This window comes from Haemaphysalis longicornis, unplaced genomic scaffold (genome assembly GCF_048455015.1).
Source record: "Haemaphysalis longicornis isolate Haplotype H1 unplaced genomic scaffold, Haemaphysalis longicornis Haplotype H1 scaffold_7, whole genome shotgun sequence".
In the NCBI taxonomy this organism is placed as follows: Eukaryota; Metazoa; Arthropoda; class Arachnida; order Ixodida; family Ixodidae; genus Haemaphysalis; species Haemaphysalis longicornis.
This window is the reverse complement of record NW_027526422.1, coordinates 156225944-156244343: the sequence shown is the minus strand read 5'-3', so window position 1 is coordinate 156244343 and position 18400 is coordinate 156225944. Positions and strand designations below refer to the sequence as shown.

The 18400-nt window shown below is 44.6% G+C and overlaps 1 protein-coding gene across 1 annotated transcript in view; it reads right to left on the bottom strand.

Moving 5' to 3' along the window:
* The window catches only part of LOC144146619 (cytochrome P450 3A31-like), a 96635-nt gene that overhangs the window by 21135 nt on the left and 57100 nt on the right, over nt 1-18400 (bottom strand). The window contains exons 4-7 of the mRNA XM_077678555.1: nt 11854-11950; nt 9470-9595; nt 6444-6687; nt 1022-1149 (exon numbers count right to left, since the gene is read on the bottom strand). Of these exons, the coding sequence (XP_077534681.1) occupies nt 1022-1149; nt 6444-6687; nt 9470-9595; nt 11854-11950 (595 nt within the window). The remainder of the gene's footprint in view (nt 1-1021; nt 1150-6443; nt 6688-9469; nt 9596-11853; nt 11951-18400) is intronic.

The window sequence follows — 18400 nt, the reverse complement described above, 5'->3', positions numbered from 1 at the left end:
CATGAATTCGGCCGTCAATGTGTTTAGCAGGAATCACATCACCTACTGCTGGCATGTTGTTACTTTTATAGCATGCGCAACATAAAAACGACTACTTTCTTCGATAGGAGACGCATTGATGGTGTTATCTCGAAGCCCGTCAACCACACCTCAGTCGGATGCAGAATGAGGTAGTCTGGATGGCGTATTCATCAGTGACAGGATGACCAACTTTAAGTATTACATTGCTTTGCAAATGCCATGGTGTCCTAGAGTTCTACGGAATTACTTCTGTGTAGTGGCAAAACAACTAATATTGTAAATAATATCCTATTTACAAAGAACGCCGGCCAGCTTTCCATCAAGCCTTAACCCGCCGTTTGCTCGACACTGCCGTCCCTGATGCTCGTTCAGACATTCTCAGAATTTTTTTCATCTGCCGCTTCCGACCTGTGAAGGCCAACACAACCATATGCTTTAAATGAAGGCACAACTATACAGGCTATGTCTAGTGATGCCTCAGGCAAAACTTTCTGCATCATGCCAGACTTGATTTTGCTTCAGGCGTTGTACATCAATTTGAGGAGTTCGCAAAGCTAAGTGGCTATAAATCGTCTAGCAAAACGAAACTTCGCCGAGTGTCTAGGCACCAACAAAATGTTTTTTATAGCAAGCGCGATTCTGCTAAGCGATAACTAATTAAGGATATGGCTATTAGGCGTTGATTCTGTCTGATGCAATTTATCTTAGCTGAAGTTTTCTTTGACATAATATTCCTGGGTATTTGATGCACAAAATTGTAGTGCTGTTCTTGTGTGATGAGAAATTTTTTTTTGGGAAGTTTAGGTTTGCGAGACTTTTACGTGCTTTGTAGAGTAGGCGGACTCGGGAATTTTGTTCTTGAAGCTGTGCGCCTGGCAAGCGTAAATGCCGCTGTCTTTTGACCTTACTAGCATTTTATCCCAGCAGTCATATCGAAGAAACATTTCGCGTAATCCTAACTCCTATTCACGGGCTGTTATTTTGAAGTACGGTTACTTACCGCATCCGTCTTTCTTCGTTCCTCGAAAATAGGGCCGAAGTATGCAACTACGGCATCCATGGGGACACCTCGAGATAGGGCGTACTTGAGCACTGGCACATAGATCCAGGGAAGCTCTGAGATAGAATCTGCAGCGTGGGGAAAGCAAGCGTGGTGATTTAATTTGGATTTACCCGCAGCACTAAAAAAGATCACAATACGTTTGGCGCGTTTGCATTCATATATGCAGGTCGCGGAGTTGCTGTAAAACGTCATATAAGAGATTCTGCAGAACTGACCCACTTAGAAGATTGGTGCACACCTTCGAAAAATCAGGAAAACAATGCGATTTCTGCAACTTATAAAATATTCACTCAATATAATTACTGCGCAGAATTGTTGCATCGTGTCCCAAAGAATTTCCCTGCATTCGATGCAAGAATTAAAACAAATAATGTGGCCTAATGTCCTAATATACTACCAACTATCAGAAGTCATTAAATGGTTGTCGCTATGATTTTGAAAAAACTGTAAGTCACATTTGTTGTCATTGTCGTTATCCTCAAAACTTCTTTTACAATTTTGGGCTATTCTGCACATATTTGTTTGGTGGCCCGAAGAGCTTTAGACTCAACCTCCATATTTAGAAAGCATTAAATGTTTTGAGGAATTTATAGTACCTAGCTGTCATCAACTCCTCACAAAACATCGGTACCACAACGATATTTGAAGCAGGGGAAATAATAAAACTGTTTTTGAAATGGTAACTTGTACACACGCCTCCGTGAATAGTAACAGTACAAAAATGCTTTGGGTTCGAAAATTGTTCCAAATAGAACCTCTGTTTAAACATGACTACAAACGGCATATTGCTCAATCAGTATGTATTTTATAACTTGTTCTAAGCAAAAATTGTAACTGTATAATGATAAACCTATTTCTTGTAATTCATGGAAGCATATTGCCGGCATGCGGCTGCTTACCAATGTTTTTTTTTCACCCAGTCCACCAATTGAATTCATGGCAGCAAAGATAGTTGACAGTTTGTTGGCGGGGCTGCTGATTAGCATAATCTATGGTTTTAATTTGGTACCTTTACGTATTGCAAGTTATGGGCAGGCACACTCATTTATATTGTGCCGCAGAGCTTTCTCCTTGGACCTAGCTGTGCGTTGTTTGCATTCGTGATGTCCAGTAGGATATAAAGACAAATTGCTAAAAGTTAGACTCTTGTCTGGTATCTGCGTATTTTTTTAACTGCTGCTTCCGACCGAAGTGATGAAAGAGCATGGAAGAAAATATTTGTTGTCAAGCACAAGTAGCAAATGAATATCCCTCATACAACTGCAGAAATGCCTTTGGTACCTAAAACAACCCTGAAACTTTACTGACGCATAACTAAACCGACCTACAGAAATTACTTTCTGGCTAGCAAGCTTATCATCTGAAATACCCTAAAGGGTACACTCGAATCAACCAAATATTGCCTAAGATCTTTAAACAATGTGGTATAAAAGAACACTTTAAAACAATATAAAACTACCAGTTACCCACATGAGCCCTAATACTAACAGATAGTCACCATGTTCTCGAACCCACTTCCACTTTTACAATTCTGAGGAAGGAACGTGGCAACAAAGGGAGGATGCCTCCGCAATTACAAATTGGGATGCGGGAAAACAGTAGCAATAAATGAGAGGCTAAAAGTTTTAAAGCTGTTTTTTTGTATCTCAGAATCTTCGTAAGCAAGGTACATCAATATTAAAGTAAATCTTACGCCGAATGTTAAACATTTTATTACCAGAGGAGTCATTGAGGCTTTTTTGGTTAGGGGGAACGCTTACAGGAACTTCTGCTTGAAATGCAAGGCGAAGAAGTGGGCGGGAAAGTGGCGAGGCAGCAAAAAGGCAACAAGAATGTGTTGGTAGAACCCGTGCCAAGAAAAATCGTCCGCGTGTCTGCTTGTTTCGCTGCAAATGCCGAGAGACGACAGTGTTCTTATGCGTATCTTTTAATGCGATTTCAGGGTAAGTCTCGCGTCCGCACTCCGAACTTCACCACGGTCATAATCAATGAAGGGCGGAAAAGAGCGTGATCTAGCGCTGTCCTTTCCTGCGCATCGCCAAAGATACTGCCGGTGACATTGGCGGTACCATCTGGCCCTGCCCTGGGAAACGCACGAAATGCCGCACCCAGGGCCACTTGCAGAAGGCGGCCCCGTCTGCCTAATATCCCTAAAGTGCCTAATATTCCATTTGCCATTCCAGCCCACCCGCCGCGGTGGCTCAGTGGCTAAGGCGTTGCGCTGCTGAGCACGAGGTCGCGGGTTCGATTCCCGGCCGCGGCGGCCGCTTTTCTGATGGAGGCGAAAAGTAAAAACGCCCGTGTGTTCGAGATTTCGGCGCACGTTAAAGATCACCAGGTGGTCAAAATTAATCCGGAGCCCTCCACTACGGCGCGCCTCATGGCCTGCGTTGCGTAGGCGCGTTAAACCCTACAATCAATCAATCAGTCGATCAATTCCAGCCCAAGCAATACTAGCGTCTTGGAGCATCCAGGTACTGCTTAATAAATTACAGCTTCAATGATTACTTATCTACTCATGTTGAGCATCAGATATGCGTACTGTTTTGCGTAAGTACACTGCCACTAGATCTTGATGCTTAAAACTGGCTTTAGGTGTTTAACCATCGCCTTCAACGACTGCTCCTAGTTTGGCCGGGTGTCTTAATTGACAGGCTGACAGACAAACTGACAGAATGGCAGATCAAACTTTCCGCGTTCAAGTGGCCCAACGAAAACTATCATCTTTAAAAACTCCCACCATGGTTGGAATGAAACCTCTGTCCGCTTGGGACTTTGGTAGCTTGTATTTAGGGCTATAGGAGGCTGGATTGTGGACTTTCATTTAAGTAAATTTGTATGCATAAAGCTTTGATTTTGACCACGAATCTCGTAAGGAAAGGGGCAAAAATAAGAAAAGTCGAGTTAAGTTTAGTGAAGGCAACTGGCTCCGCGGTTTACTCGTTTTTCGCATCTTAGCTGCGAAGGTGGCCGAAATTTTCGGCGCGTAACCAGAAGAAAATATTGTCTGAGGTTTTAAAAACTGGTAATGAATTTTAGTATTGATTTTTGATTCCTACCAGAGCAGCTCCATAATACAAGTGTTACAGAACATTTGTAAGTTTGTTGTATTCTTTTCCTGGAAAACAGCCGAATACAATTATTAGTACCTATTATCGCGGTGCTCGAATAGCTGTTGTTGAAGCCGCGGCTACGAAAATAATCCATTTGTATACAGAGTTGAAGAGGTACCTAAACTACTTCTACATTTAGGCGTAGTAACGCACTTCGCGCATTTCCCCCCTGACTGCCATTTCTCCGCCGCCGCTCTCCCCCCCCCCCCCCCCCTAGCGCCGAAAGCGGAGGATGCACTACACATAAAACTGGCGTCCGCTGTAGAATTACGCAAACTTCAATTTCACAGCGAAGCAATTACCCTGGATATAACCGTAACATTTTGTGCCGTAAAGAAACAATCAGGATGCAGCAGTTCTCATTTACGAGTGGAGCGCATGCGTCAGGCTAATCAGGCGTGCAGCTTAAAGCTCATTATTCGTGTAAAGAAAAAAAAAGGAAACATAATAGGATCCGCATGATGGATGATACGGCGCAGGTGAACAATGGGAACCTTCCCCTTCTTGCATTGCGTTTAATATTAGGTCTGCAGCTGCTCTCGAAAGGGGAGAATTGGCGTCATTCCAGCCTTAGCACACGCATCGGGCCAGGAAGAACCCAGCAGTTCTCGCCCAAGACTACGAGCTCCTGAGTCAGGGCCCAGCATTTACCGCCAGAGAAGCCGTGTGCAAGCGACATGCCTGCCGAGTCAATGAGGAACATTTTATACCCTCCCCCATCCGCATGTGTACATGCTTTCGACAGTTGCACTAGGCATCCACTTCCGCAGAGAGGGATGGCGTCCATTTTGTTTTCTTAGCTAAGTTGTTTCCTCGGCCATTAGTTGGAGCTGGTAATTTTGTGCCATTTTTCAATTATTAAATGGCAACTGCTTACGATGCAGAGCTGCCAGAATTTACCAGACGTTTGGACTTATACTAATAGAGCCGGACGTACCAACGTAAAGTTTTCATCTGGCCCTGTCGTGGCACTTGTCACAGTGGGGTGAATAGGATAATATTAACAAAGTTGGTCAGCTAGGTAACACAGGCACGACAGTTGGTGAAAGCATATGTCCGCTGTATAACCGCGTATGGCAGCCTTTGACGTTTTCTTATCACCCTTAGGGCAGCTACATAATCCCAGAAAGACGAATAACTGCATCTTAAAACCTAACATAAATTGTTTTCTTTTTTTATGCACAGAATCTTACAAGGCGATGAAGTCTTCTTTAACAGGTGCATGGCTCTATGTCGGTTATGCAACCGCAACGAAAAGTCGTGCCCGCACAATGCGCTCTTCACAGTCATCTTCTCCTCCACCTCATTTATATTGTCTTCCGGTGTCTGTTGTCAACAGTGAGGTGTTATCACAATTTGTCCAGCTCCCTACTAGTACTCTGATGACATACTTCAACCCTCACTTTGTTATCATCGCAATTTTTACGTCGCTCCCCGATTTCTTCTACGAATGGCTTTAGCAGGCGCTATCTGCTGCGCTTAAACGTGATGAAAACCTGGTTTTTTGTTCCAAAAGGCGCACACAATCACTGTTTCATTCCCGGTAGGTTTAGGTCCGTCGTCATAGGACCCTTGTCGCTATACGGGAGAGCGCACTGCACAGGGCAGCGGCCCGATGGCGGGGAGAGATAGGCCGCAGGGGAGAGATGGGCGAGGAGGCAACGGAGACGGGCCCGGAACCAGTATCGCCACCTGGTGGAGGTAGGTGAGGAGGCCGCCGCTACAGCGATAAGCGTGCGCTATAATACAGGACCAGGAGGATACGTGCGGTGCAGAGCCATTTGCGATGTAGGAAGACGAACATCCAGCTGTGGTTGATCGAACAGCGGCGAGGCTTACAAAATGTCATGAGGCGAAAAATGATGAATAAGCAGTTTATTTATATCAAACATGTCTGTATATAATTGCCAAACCACACCTCACCATACATAGACAATGAGCCTAGCCAGGGTAGTGAAGCTTTCGCTCTCAACTAAGGTAGAGCAAAGGTTCATCACAACAATTTTATTACTTTGTATCGCTTGAAAATGTTTCGCACCTGAATTATTTGGACCGAACGGTCACTGTCTACTAGAAAAATATTGTCGCACTGCAGTGGAAACTAAGTTTCAAATCATTTTAGTTCAGATTGACCCACCGATACTTTCATATGGATTTCTGGGGAATGAAGCTGCCCCGTGGAATGGGTACATTTGGCGTCAATAGAAAAGGCAGCCTTGAGACCTACCGGCAGGTTAGATACTCACTGAATAGTACCATCTTGCTTGTTCCGAACATTCCCGTGCACTGTCGGCACTTGTCGAGAAGCTTGCAGGCGGCCTCGTCCCCACGCTGGACATCAGTCTGGATGCCGTGGAAAACACCAACGGCTACGTCCATTGCCAGGCGTAGCACGTGCATATGTAGGTTTGCCGCTCCGTCCTGCTTCGTTGCCGCAAGCTCAACCATATCCGTGAATAACTTGGCACGGTCTTTCATTATTACAACGGCCTGTCGCAAGAGTGAAAGCAACTCACACTCAATAACATTGTCAGTTTACACCCACGAAGTATTTGCTGTATGAGTGTTTTCGATTTCAGCTTCTCAGGTTGGCTCGTCCAAGCAGTCTCTTCTTCTCGTTATGGAGTTCGAAGGGATATTACTAGGGAAGCCCGGAGTACCCGTCATTGTGGGTCATAATTGTTTTCTATCTTTCAATATCATTGAAGACATTTGAGTAGTGGGTACTTGAACACCACGCAATTGTAGAGCCACTCCCCGAAACGGTCGTATGGAAAAGAATCCGCTTTGATTAAACAAAGCCTTTTAGGTACCACTGATTTCGTTGATGTAAGACCAGATGCACTGCAAAAAGTCTACATCACACATTGGTTTAACAAACCTATACTTATGATACTGACTTTCGGTTTCCAAAATGCACAAAAATTGCCTCTAGAAAAAACACTTCCCTCGATCAGCTTATAACCTGGGTCGGTCGCGTTATGCACCGGGGTTTATCTGATTCGCCCTTCCGATCAATCGTTATTGTTGGGATTTCGGGCTTTGGCTTTGACTGAGGCTGCGTGGGAGAAGCTGTCACGGTTTAAGCCCCGTTCTTTTACGTAGGTGGCTTTTATTCTTGCGTGATTTTTTGTGTTTTGGGATTCAGAAAGTATTCGGGGTTAGGGAAGCCTGTTTTTTTTTATGAATTTTTTTTGTGCCCCCGGCCCAAGATACCTCCTTCTAGAGGCAACGAAGACATGCGCTTGGACTTCTTGTTTCACCTACCGCTTCAGATTTATCTGGAAGTTGTGCCTACAAAATCCTGTCTACGGCATGCATCCCGCCTGCGCAGCGATAACTTGAAGAAAATCCGCGTGTCGTTTCTGCGTTTCGTTACATTAGCATTTATTAGGCTGTCCCGTCAATCTTTTACTAAGGAAGCTTGAATTTTGGCGCATTACTTGGGCGTTGTATTCCTCTCTGAATGCATAGGCTTCGTTCCAATTCGTGGGCAGCTTGGTAGACAGATTACGAAACAGTCCAATTAAACGTCTAAAGGAAGAATAATTGGAATGGCGCAGCGGTCACCAAAACAGAAAAACTTTGTTGCAGGAATGTTGGCAAATGCACGGCCGAGGGTTTTGTAAACAATATTACCGTTAGTAATACGAAATTATCTCATTGTGAAACTGAAAAAAGCATATTCGCCACAAGCAAATTACACTTGATATCTGAAGAAAATAACAAGTTAATTTGGCCCAACCTTACTATACAAAAAGGTGGCGCTGGCGTCACTTATTAGTTTAGACAGGAAGGTAGCCTGTATCGTTGGTGACTTCGATGCTGTCTCTTCGAAGTATCCTTCGTTTACTGATGTGTTCAAATTGGAACAGGGCTTAAGATGGCGGACTTTCCGTGAAGACGGCAACAAAGCCGTCTAAAGAGAAAATTGCAGCGCACCCATAAGTACTCTTAGCCGTCACCGCATTTTACTAAACCACAGGATTTCTGAAATAATTGAATTGACACCGTCAACTATCTTCCCCGAGATTAGGGCGTATGGACACCCAGGCTTAGCAAAAAACACGTTCTGTGGCATGATTTAACTGAACCATGTGATCAGAAGAATAGCTATCATGCATACCTGAATATTGCCGGGAACCATGCATTGAATTTGTTCATGTTTTTGCTTTTGCCACCAGGCTGCGCTGGGCTGTGTTATCTGTGTCCCGAGTGAAGCGGATGTTCCATCCGTTCTTTCTTATGCCGCGCGGACTATCTTATTTGACAGGGAGAATGTTTCGCACTAACGCCCCCAGCCTTGAATAGTCTTCTTTGCTCTACAGGGTTACGGATGTAATACGACGGTTCGTGAAATTACAGCGCACAAAGATAAATGCCCGCAGACCAGACGCTGCGGCATTCGAATCGGCGACACTCGCCTGCGCACGTCACTTTGATGACTGCTGCTTTCCTGCCTGTGTATTCTTTGAGTTGTTAGGGGAGCACAAGTTCGCTTCAATAAGCTTGTTTTTCCTTTAAGATAACTGCGTCGTCTTTGGCTACGTGACACTTTAATACAGGATTTGTATAAGCAACTCATTCGCAACTGCTTCATTATATACGCCGCTTGAAGTCAGCGCCCGTCCCGTCGTTTTTTTTGTGTATTTATTCCTGTTCGCGCTTAAGGTATTTTGACGTCATTACATCCCAGCAGCCTCATATGCAGGACAGGGACACTTCTACGTTTGTAAACTTCCCTTATCTCCTAATATTGTATTAGAGCTGAAAGATGGCCAAGTTGGTACTGGGATAACTGAGGCCGGTTTTCTAGAACAAAAATACACGGCAACGCAGCAGAAGAAGGCGGCCTAGCAAATGTCCTGTCTGCATTTTTCTGCGTATTTGCGTCTCTTTTCGAGCTAGAGAACAAGCGTTGATGGTATAATTGATAATATTGATAATATTTACATGTGCCAGGTAAACATTTTGATTGCAATCCTTTCTTCGAATGATCCTGAGTACGAATATGCGTTTGAGCCCTGTCTTCTCTCTTGAGCTGTACGAAGGGCAGTGAGTTTTACGCTAGTCCAAGATTACTGTTCTGCAAATAAGTGGCGGCAACACGACGTCCTCAATTCCACTGCAGTGCACTTGGGACCTCTCCAAAGGAACGTCCGGAATAACGGCCTTCCATTCTACAAGTGAGGATTTTTTGATCGAAAGTTCCTAGCATGACAGCGTCTTTTGACCTAAACAGGAGCTAAAAGTGTTACGTTGTTAGACAAACCTGCTTCATGCTGCCGCCCTTAAATGTCGATGAAACCAGGCCCCGCAGCTCCTTCCAGTCGTGGCCGTATGTTCTGGAGAGTTTCACCTTGTTCATCAGAAGCGGTTTTGTGACGGCTGTAAAAACCTGCAGCATGAGAGAATTCACCTCGTAATCAGCTGAATGAGCCTGATGTTCGGGTTAGTCTCTACTGCGTTTCACAACAAAAAACGCAGTTTACACGCAAGCCAATGTGCATTTCGCCGGCAAAAAAATGCATATAATGCCATATGTAGTACCAATGCCTACAGATAACAACGAATCTCGATGGCCAACGCCCCGCATGTGTTTGTTGTTTGTTCAAGAAATCTGTGTACGCAACAACTAAGCGCCCTAACGCGACGCGAAAGAAGAGAGACGCGTCATACCGCGGCCGCTTGGTGTGTATGCGTTTTTTTAAACGCGGGGGAGTTCAGTAGCGCAATGCGTTTGTGTACGAGTTTCTCTGTTTGTTTGCTTACGTTATTGCTTATTTTATCTCACTCTGCACTTGCTTTAAATTGGCAACTTGCATTTTTCTGTGTGAATTTAACTTGTTTTCTGCCACACGAGGAGGCCGCGCGAAGTCTCTACTCCGGGATTCCGTGGATGTCGCATATTTTGATGTGGGTGAGGTGCGTATCTGCTTAAATGGCCATGCGCCCCTCCTCTATTACAAAACGAAACACCCACCCCCGAATCGAGACCACCTAGCCAGGTAGAATCATGACAAGGAAGGCCTTGTGCACCACGACATCTGTCGGTATTTTGTAGTTTGGTTTGAATGCTGTGCTCCTCAGCTTCGTTGATCATCAACCTTACACAGTAAAATGGCTCATAATTTCTGGCAATATATTTCTCTCGTAACTACAACTATGTACTACATGATAATGACGGGAGAGCTGTATGCGTATTTCTGTGAGACACATACAGTGCGCACTACACAAATGTTTCCCATGTTACCACAAGAAACTGCATCGCGTTTGCGTGTGGCATTGGCCACTCGTTTTCGAATAATGTATTTGTTTATTGCTGGCTTTTCTTTGCTCAAAGATAAGCGTGCGCTTTCTATTTCTTGTTATTGCCTCAACTGAGGAATGAGCAGCAAAAATCGGTGTACTATTATGAGCAATGTGAAAGGGAACACAGGAAAGCGTGGCAAACAGCTTCGAAACAGACTCGGAGCGATACCCGCATGGCGATGCGACAAAGGAAAGGGCCAAGGAGGGCGCTCTTTCACTAACTGTTGGCACTCCCGCCGCGCTAGAATTTCTACAAAGCAGCCTTTACGTAATTTTGCCGATAACATGGTACCCGTGACAGCGGATAAAATGCGTGGCGGGAATGGGAACAGTTGTTAGAACAGCATCCTCCATTCCACTTTGTCTCCGACGGCGCCCGCTGCATATGTCTAATAGCTGGGTCTAAGGCTGTTTTGTTACGGGTTTCTGTGTTCCCTTTCGTATTGCTCACAATGGTAAACCGGCAATTTCCAAGTTGCTTAGAAGAACACAACTGCTGGCGCATATCGGGTCGCTGCTCATTGGGAATGCCTAGTTTTTTTCTTCCGAACTTTTATTGTTGTTTTTTTCTGTTTCATTTTTTTTGTCAAATAAGAAGAAAGCGTTGCGGAACCTCATTTATTTCCCTCTGTTTTGTACCCCAATTGGCTTCGTTGAAATTGCACCGACTAAACTTTCAATTGTGTCCCGAATGCAAGTAAGGAGTTTCATGGCCTCCGCGCAACATCTCCCCGCTCTAATAAAGTTTGTGGGTATTATAAAAAGTGTTGCACTCAAACAAAGCCTAAAGAAATATACACGAACGCAAATTGCCAATACGAAATATCTCTAAGGCTAACGCGTAACATTGCAATCAAATGCAATGTCACAATAAACCTCAATGGTGCTTTGTTTGCGTTATTACAAAAAAGATGGAACCGGACATTTATTAGAAAAATTGCATGATGTCCTTCACGCGATTAGTACACTTCCTCATCTCCCGTTTCGCTCGAAATAATGAGTAATTCCTCCTCACGTTTTTCCCGCAGCAAGTGGGATTCAAATATTTGCATCAATCGCAATCTTATTGCAATGCTGATTTATTAGGGATGTATGTCCTGTGTGATAGCTGTAGAATAGTTGCTACCATTAGAATAAGAATAGTCCAATAAAAAAAAACTTTCGGTATATGAAGTAATACCAGTGTAATGCCATGTTTATCTGAACAACTACGTGGTGTTATGGTATTTTATATTGACTCAGACTTACAGACACCTTGTTATCTTTCACTGTACTCGTAAACATATGCAGAAACTTTCGCATACGTGATTTTTGCGAAATAAGGCTGTAGTAATTTTGGCTTACCTGTCTATCTCTGATTTTGTGGCCATCCTTCACAAGGACCTGTTTAATCATTTCTGGGTCACTTGTGAGGACAGCTGGAATGGACCCGTGAAAATATCTGCAAAATAAAAACGTGTATGTTATACATGAATGCTTGTGTGAGTATCCACTCTTCATACAAATTCGTGCGCCCCTGGGCATCTGCCCTATCGGAAAGACAGTCCGGGGACACCCTTGTATTTTGTATGGACTGTTAGGGCCAAAGCACGAGCCTCGAATTGAACGCCTTGGAAGTCTTTCTTCCGCGTGGAAGTTTTGACATCTTGGAAGTCTTGATATTTTAGCGCTTGAGGCGCTTTGCTTTGTGACAAACCTTACCGCTTTAACCCATTCGCTTCCGCCGCTCTAACGCCCGTCCCCGCGTGCTGTACCGCGCAAATTTCGGCGGCACGAGCGGCCCTCTACGCCGCCGTAAAGAAACCTCCACAACTCCGGCTATTTAAATCGCACACCAACACTTTTTGTTTTATTCTGTTCAAGGAATAGTTCGAAAAGCACTGCAGTCAGAAAACCTTGCGTGTGTGGAAGATCTTAAAGCAGACGGGCATGTGAAGTGCCACCCCACATTTCTCACACTCCCACCTGCTCTCGCTCTTTTTGCCCTGGGCTTTGCAGACGTGACATTGCCTTGATGGGTTTGACTTGATGGCATTCGGGAGTATTTGCCGAGGGAAGTGAGCCCACTCACAGGCCTCTAGTCGCATTGGTGAGTCACCGACAGGAAATTTGCCTCGACGCCGGTAGCCCGGCAACACAGCCTCTTCGATCATCTGCTCCGCCAGGTCGACTTTCCAGTCTGTGTAGCTGGCTCGCCTTCCCGTAATCTTGGCTGACAAGATGTAGCTGTTGTAAACAGCGATGTCCATGATGTAGAAAAATATTTTCTTGTATCCCTTTGCGTACCTACGCATTATGGGGAAGGAAGCGAGCTGTTGATCTTCTCGATCGACACCTCCCATTCCACGGTTGTAGTCCTGCACAACCTGGGGCTTCAAAACCGGCAGATCATTGTGGCGTTTCTTCTTGCCGGTATCAGTCACATTGGCTGATTTGTGACACGTAGAAAGCATGTTGACCGGCTTCTTGTCCTGCTATGTCAAGGCCATGATGCCTTGGGAGAAAAAAGCCTTGCACTCGCCTTTTTTTCAGCTTTGTCTTTTTTAGCTCTTTGGGCATGTTCTTGCGATGCACCCTAACAGTACCCACGGCGTTAGATCCGGCTTCGTGTATTTGAAGAAAAAGGAAGGGTGAGGAATACCAATTGTCCATGTAGATCGTGTGACCATCCGCGAGATGATCGCCGCAAAGGTTGATGACGACAGCCTCACTACACAACATTCCAATGGTAGCGGCCGTATGCTCACTTTTTTCTGTATATACAGAAAAGTTGAGGCAGTAGCCACTAGCAGATTCGCACAGCTTATAAAACTTCACGCCAAAACGGGCGCGTTTTGACGGGTTGAATTGCACGTATGCGAGACGACCACGAAACTTCATCAAGCTCTCATCCACAGCGAGACCTTCTTCTGGAGAGTAGGCACTGCCGATGGACTTGAGTATGTAGTCCAGTACAGGTCGTACCTTCGCCTGCTTGTCATCAATTGCGGTGAGGTTGTCGTCACAGAAGTGTAGATACCGGGAGAGCGCCCAGAAACGTTGCCTTGGCATCACCGTCGCAAAAAATGGTGTGCTAATAACACTTCTTTGCGACCAATACGCCTGTATGCTGCTCTTTTTTACCTGGCTCATTAGTACACAAAGCGCAAAGTAAACTTTCATCTCCCCCGGTGTCGTATCATGCCATGTGGGGTCCGGGTTGGAAGCCTGCTTTTCCTTTGCATAAGCGTTCGTGTGCCTGGAAATCATTTCCCAAAAGTCGTCTCCGATGAGGGCGTTGAACAATTCTTCTGCTCGTGGACTGTCACCTACTTTCAGTTCGATCGATCGCTTCACACCAGCACATCCGCTAAAAGGCAGTTTGGTGACAGTTTCAGAACTGTCTTTTTCCTCCCACTTCCAGTCGTCATTTTTGGACTTCTTTGAAGGTGGTGGCTTGGAGAGACCGCCTTGATGTACACTCACCTCGCTTTCACAATCACTGTCGTTGTGGGAGTCACTCTCGTCACTGCTGCCTCCTTGGTCGGAGAGAACTTCTGTGTCGTCCCCAGAGTCGCTTTCTTCTTCACTTTGAAACACCAGCTCGAGAATTTCGTCGCACGTGAGGCTTTTTTTTCTTTCGCGACGCCATGCTTCAAGCGGCGAGCAACTCGAAAGAGAAACGGGAGCCAAAATACCCGCGAAATTTTTTTTTCGACAACCAAGGTCGACTTTACTGGACAACTATGTCCATCTGGTGTGAATAGGACAAAACAACCAGACACAGAGCAGAGGGTAGCGCCATCTACCGGGGTGTTTTAAAAGCAATGGTTTTTCTGGGGGCCGGCGCACCGCCGGCTTATCGCAGTTTGGCCTTGACGAACGCGGCCGGCGGATCGCCGGCTTTTAAAATCGGTTTTCTCTATCTCCTACCCGTTGACAAGGGGTGAGTTCCCGATGCTGGTATATTTATCGTATGTGGTTGCACATGTAGCTGCATTTTCCGACTATTCCCCTCATCGGGGTTTTGGTGGAGATAAACACTCGCACCTACTGCCAAGTTTAGGATGGCAACATAAAACGCCTTTTGGTATGGAACACTTTGGAAGAAGCCGGCGCGGCTGCAGACGCCGCACGCCTACGTTTTCCTTAGTGTGCAATGGGGCATTTTTCTAAATTATAGTAAACGTGTTTTCAGGCTCTCGGGATTGGCTCTCGGCCCAGAACTGCGTCACGCAGTTCTGGGTCACTGACGATCACGATCATCGAATTTTTCACAAAGCTGCATCGGGACCCGTATGAATATGTGTGACGAGCAAGTCTGTCACGTCTCTTACGCCATTCGCAGTCATAAGAGCGTCCGTATGGATGACGGTACAAAAACAGCTAGCTTCAAGAACATGAATTTATTCGTAGCAGCGGTGGCAGTAGGAAAGAGGAGCGACTATCAGCGCTTTCGTTTGTCACGCAGGTTTGTGACATTTGCCCGATTCGTCATCAGATATCGTAATGCTGCTGCAGGTGTATTGCTATAGTGTATTTGTCGTGTTATTTTCTTCGACAGTGAACTTTGGATGTTTAGACATGATCGTATCTAATGAAACTACTGCACTGCTTCCGGACTTCAAAGAGCAACTGCGAGCTGAGCTAAGGACTGTAAACACAATTTCGAGCGAGAACTGAGGGAGATGAATGCAAGCTTTAGTTCTATGAATAAAGTTATCAAAGAAACGTGTGCCGAAAGCGAGGAATTGCAAAACGCCAAAGCAGCGCTGCAGAAGTGTAATGATGTAGCGCGTGATATTAAGCTTAAAGCTTCAAATTCGAAAACCGTTGAGGCTGAACAATATTTTGGGAATCGGAATAATAAAATCAAGGATTTTATCTGCTAAACTTGTAGCGGACCCCTTGAGCATTTATTTCGTCAATTTTGGGAAAGCCAAATTAAAGAACCCTTCATAACGCACCCATCAACGTCAAAAAGCCTCAGTATGTTCTTCGGCCTTACTAGAGAAGGGGAAGTCCACAACCCACTGCTCAACATAAAAAATAGTCGGCGAAGGACTATGAGGGATTCGAAATTAAGCCAATAAGTTCTATTTGGAGAGTATTTTGTCAAATCCTGATGTTACAAATCTGGTGAATTTTGCGGGAATTCTATGCACTTTCAGGTATATTTTACCCACTAGCCTTAAGATACTCATCTACTACTCCCTTCTACCAACCAAGGTGAACTACTGATCTCTGGTGTGGAGCCCTTTTAAATCCAACATAATAGGAAATATTTCATACAAACAAAAGCGCTTCGCCACATCTCAAATGATTCATGGGATGCACACTCAACTAATCGTTTCTTAACTTACAAGATATTGTCATTCCCGCAGCTATATATCTACAGGTTTATTGGGATGCATATAGCAGCGTTATAAATACATTGCTTTTTTGCCATTATGTAACAAAGAAGCAGCTTCGGCGACTTCATACATTTTCCGCAGCCAGGCAAGGGGGTTGATCTCTCTTGGTAGGACAAATGAAGGGTTAAGAGTGTTGAAAATTGTATGAGCAGGTTGCTATAGGAATATACATAAAATAATAATATACTAAGCAGTAGTAAAGCAGCGCTGCAATTACAATTACCGATACACCATCAATAATTTTGTAGAAGTTGCAATCATTAAGGCTGTATCCGCGTCTTACATAAAAAATTCAAACGTAGGGTTCTCGCCATCATATTTATGTGCATGCATGCATATTTCGGAGTGTTTTTTTTTCTATTTGAACTTTTTGTATTAGATATCTTTGTTACGGTGTACAGTATTTGCGTGGCAGCATTTAAACGTGGAGATGTTTTTACTTTATCTGACGCGTTGTGAATTCCTTTAGAAATGACCGGTGTTACTTAGCAAAGTACATTTACATGTTTTATTTTGTTTTTCATCACTCTCATTCATTTGACATAATTTAGAGATAATATTCTGTATCGTTTTAAACGCGTCGTTTCATTGCGTTAATTACAGGCGTGACTTTCTATTGCCAAGGAAATAAAATAGTATGTTTTATGTGCGCTTTCTGTTTTCTTTTGAGGTATAGGTTATTCAATTGGTTATGTGCTACTAGGGGACAAAATGGAGCATAACATAGTTGAGTTTTTCTATGTGTACCCAAATTTTCTTCATTGCTGTATTCCATGGATATTGGAGATAGTAAAGGTGTCGAAAATTCAGTTTTTTGATCCCGTTTCCCTGCATTTTTGTACATTAGGAAGGCTCAAATAAACCAGTCAATAAAAAAGTACAAAACCGCTTCCCTGTTGTTTCCGAATAAGCAGGTGGAAATCTCGGTCGCGCCACGTTCTGCTGTTACTAAGCGTAGAAAAATTAGCCCCGCCGGATCTAATTTTCCGCCATTGCTTTGGACAGAGCCTGGAGCCTCAGCGATAAGCCTTTGCCTTCGAAAACAGGACATCAGCGCACAACCGCCAGCACCCAAGCCTCGGAGTGGGACCGAAAAGTGTTGAAAAGAATGACGTCCTTCGGCCGAACAGAGAACACTCTGCCCCCCGCTTTGTATCTGCAGACCTGCAGTTCTTGGCTTTTGTTACGTAATCATATTGTTTGAGAATGACTTTTACGCGGCATTAGATTGGTGCTCGGCTGTTTTAAAAAGCAATGGCTTTTTCCGAACCCTCACGCCATTGGAACAGTGGGAAATCGGTTCCTATAAAAGTCACCTGAATTATAACTTTCCGAAAACAGAACCACTTATTATATTTTTCGGTTAATAGCCTGGCATGGGGCGTCAGGCAAAAATGCGACGGCCTGAAATCGTTGCGCCTGCGCTGCTGCCAAAAATTTCGTTGGCTTGGATTTCAGTCTGCCAATCCTCAATCCTCATCCCATTGTCAGCGAACGCGGATGTAAAGCAGACCTAAGTGGCGAAAAAATAACGACACTTCACATGTCCAAAACACAAGGATGTATACGGTGCGAACGCGGGCATGGGCCACCTTTAGGGTTCCCATTCACTCAGACGTGGATGTGGCTTGGAACTTGGGCACTCGGCTACCGACGTACACGTTAGGCATGCAACAGCTCGACGTTATCGAAAGTTAACCAATGAGTTCTCACGTCATCAACGAATATCCGCAAGTTGACGTGCGGGCAATAAATGTAACATGTCTCAGAACGTCGTCCATTGCGCCGTTAGTGGGACATAGCCTTACGGCTACATATTGTCCTAGCAAATAAACAGCACAGGTAATTTGTGGGTTACCATTTCAGCAGTAAAATCAACTCATCCACCCGAAATACCCACGTAAATGTGGTTGGATAATGCCGTTGAGGCGGATGTCGGAAGCTCACGGAAGACTCACCAATTTCTGCATGGCTCTGGCCAAACCTTACCCACCACAAGTCTCGCACGCCCACTTGAAGTTGTTGAGCAGTAACGTTATTACCCATAAAAATATAGAGATTTTAAAGTGGTAATTTTAAATTTATGCCGGGGCTGTTTACATCAATTTATTATTTTCAGCTAAGTTTGCTGGACATGCGTTTCCTGTAACTAATATATCCAAGAGAGCAGCAGTTGCTGGCGTATTGGTATGCCCCCGTTTTTTGCCGTGCCTATCGCATAAATTTTGCTGGTCTTTTATTGGAGGTGAAACTGTTGGGTAGTGTTCGGTTCAGAAATCTATTTCATGAAAAGCACTTGGTTATTCTGTTCCTCGTGGGCGCTCGCCAATCCTTACACGCGGCCATTCTTAGGTTACCTGGACGTTCGCCATAACATCGACTTTAGATGGCTCCGGGCAGAAACTTCGTCTTACTGATGGCTCCGCAGCGGGGAACTACGGGGTGTCTCTCACAACACACAAACACTTAAAAAACACGATGACTAAGAGTAAAGAAAA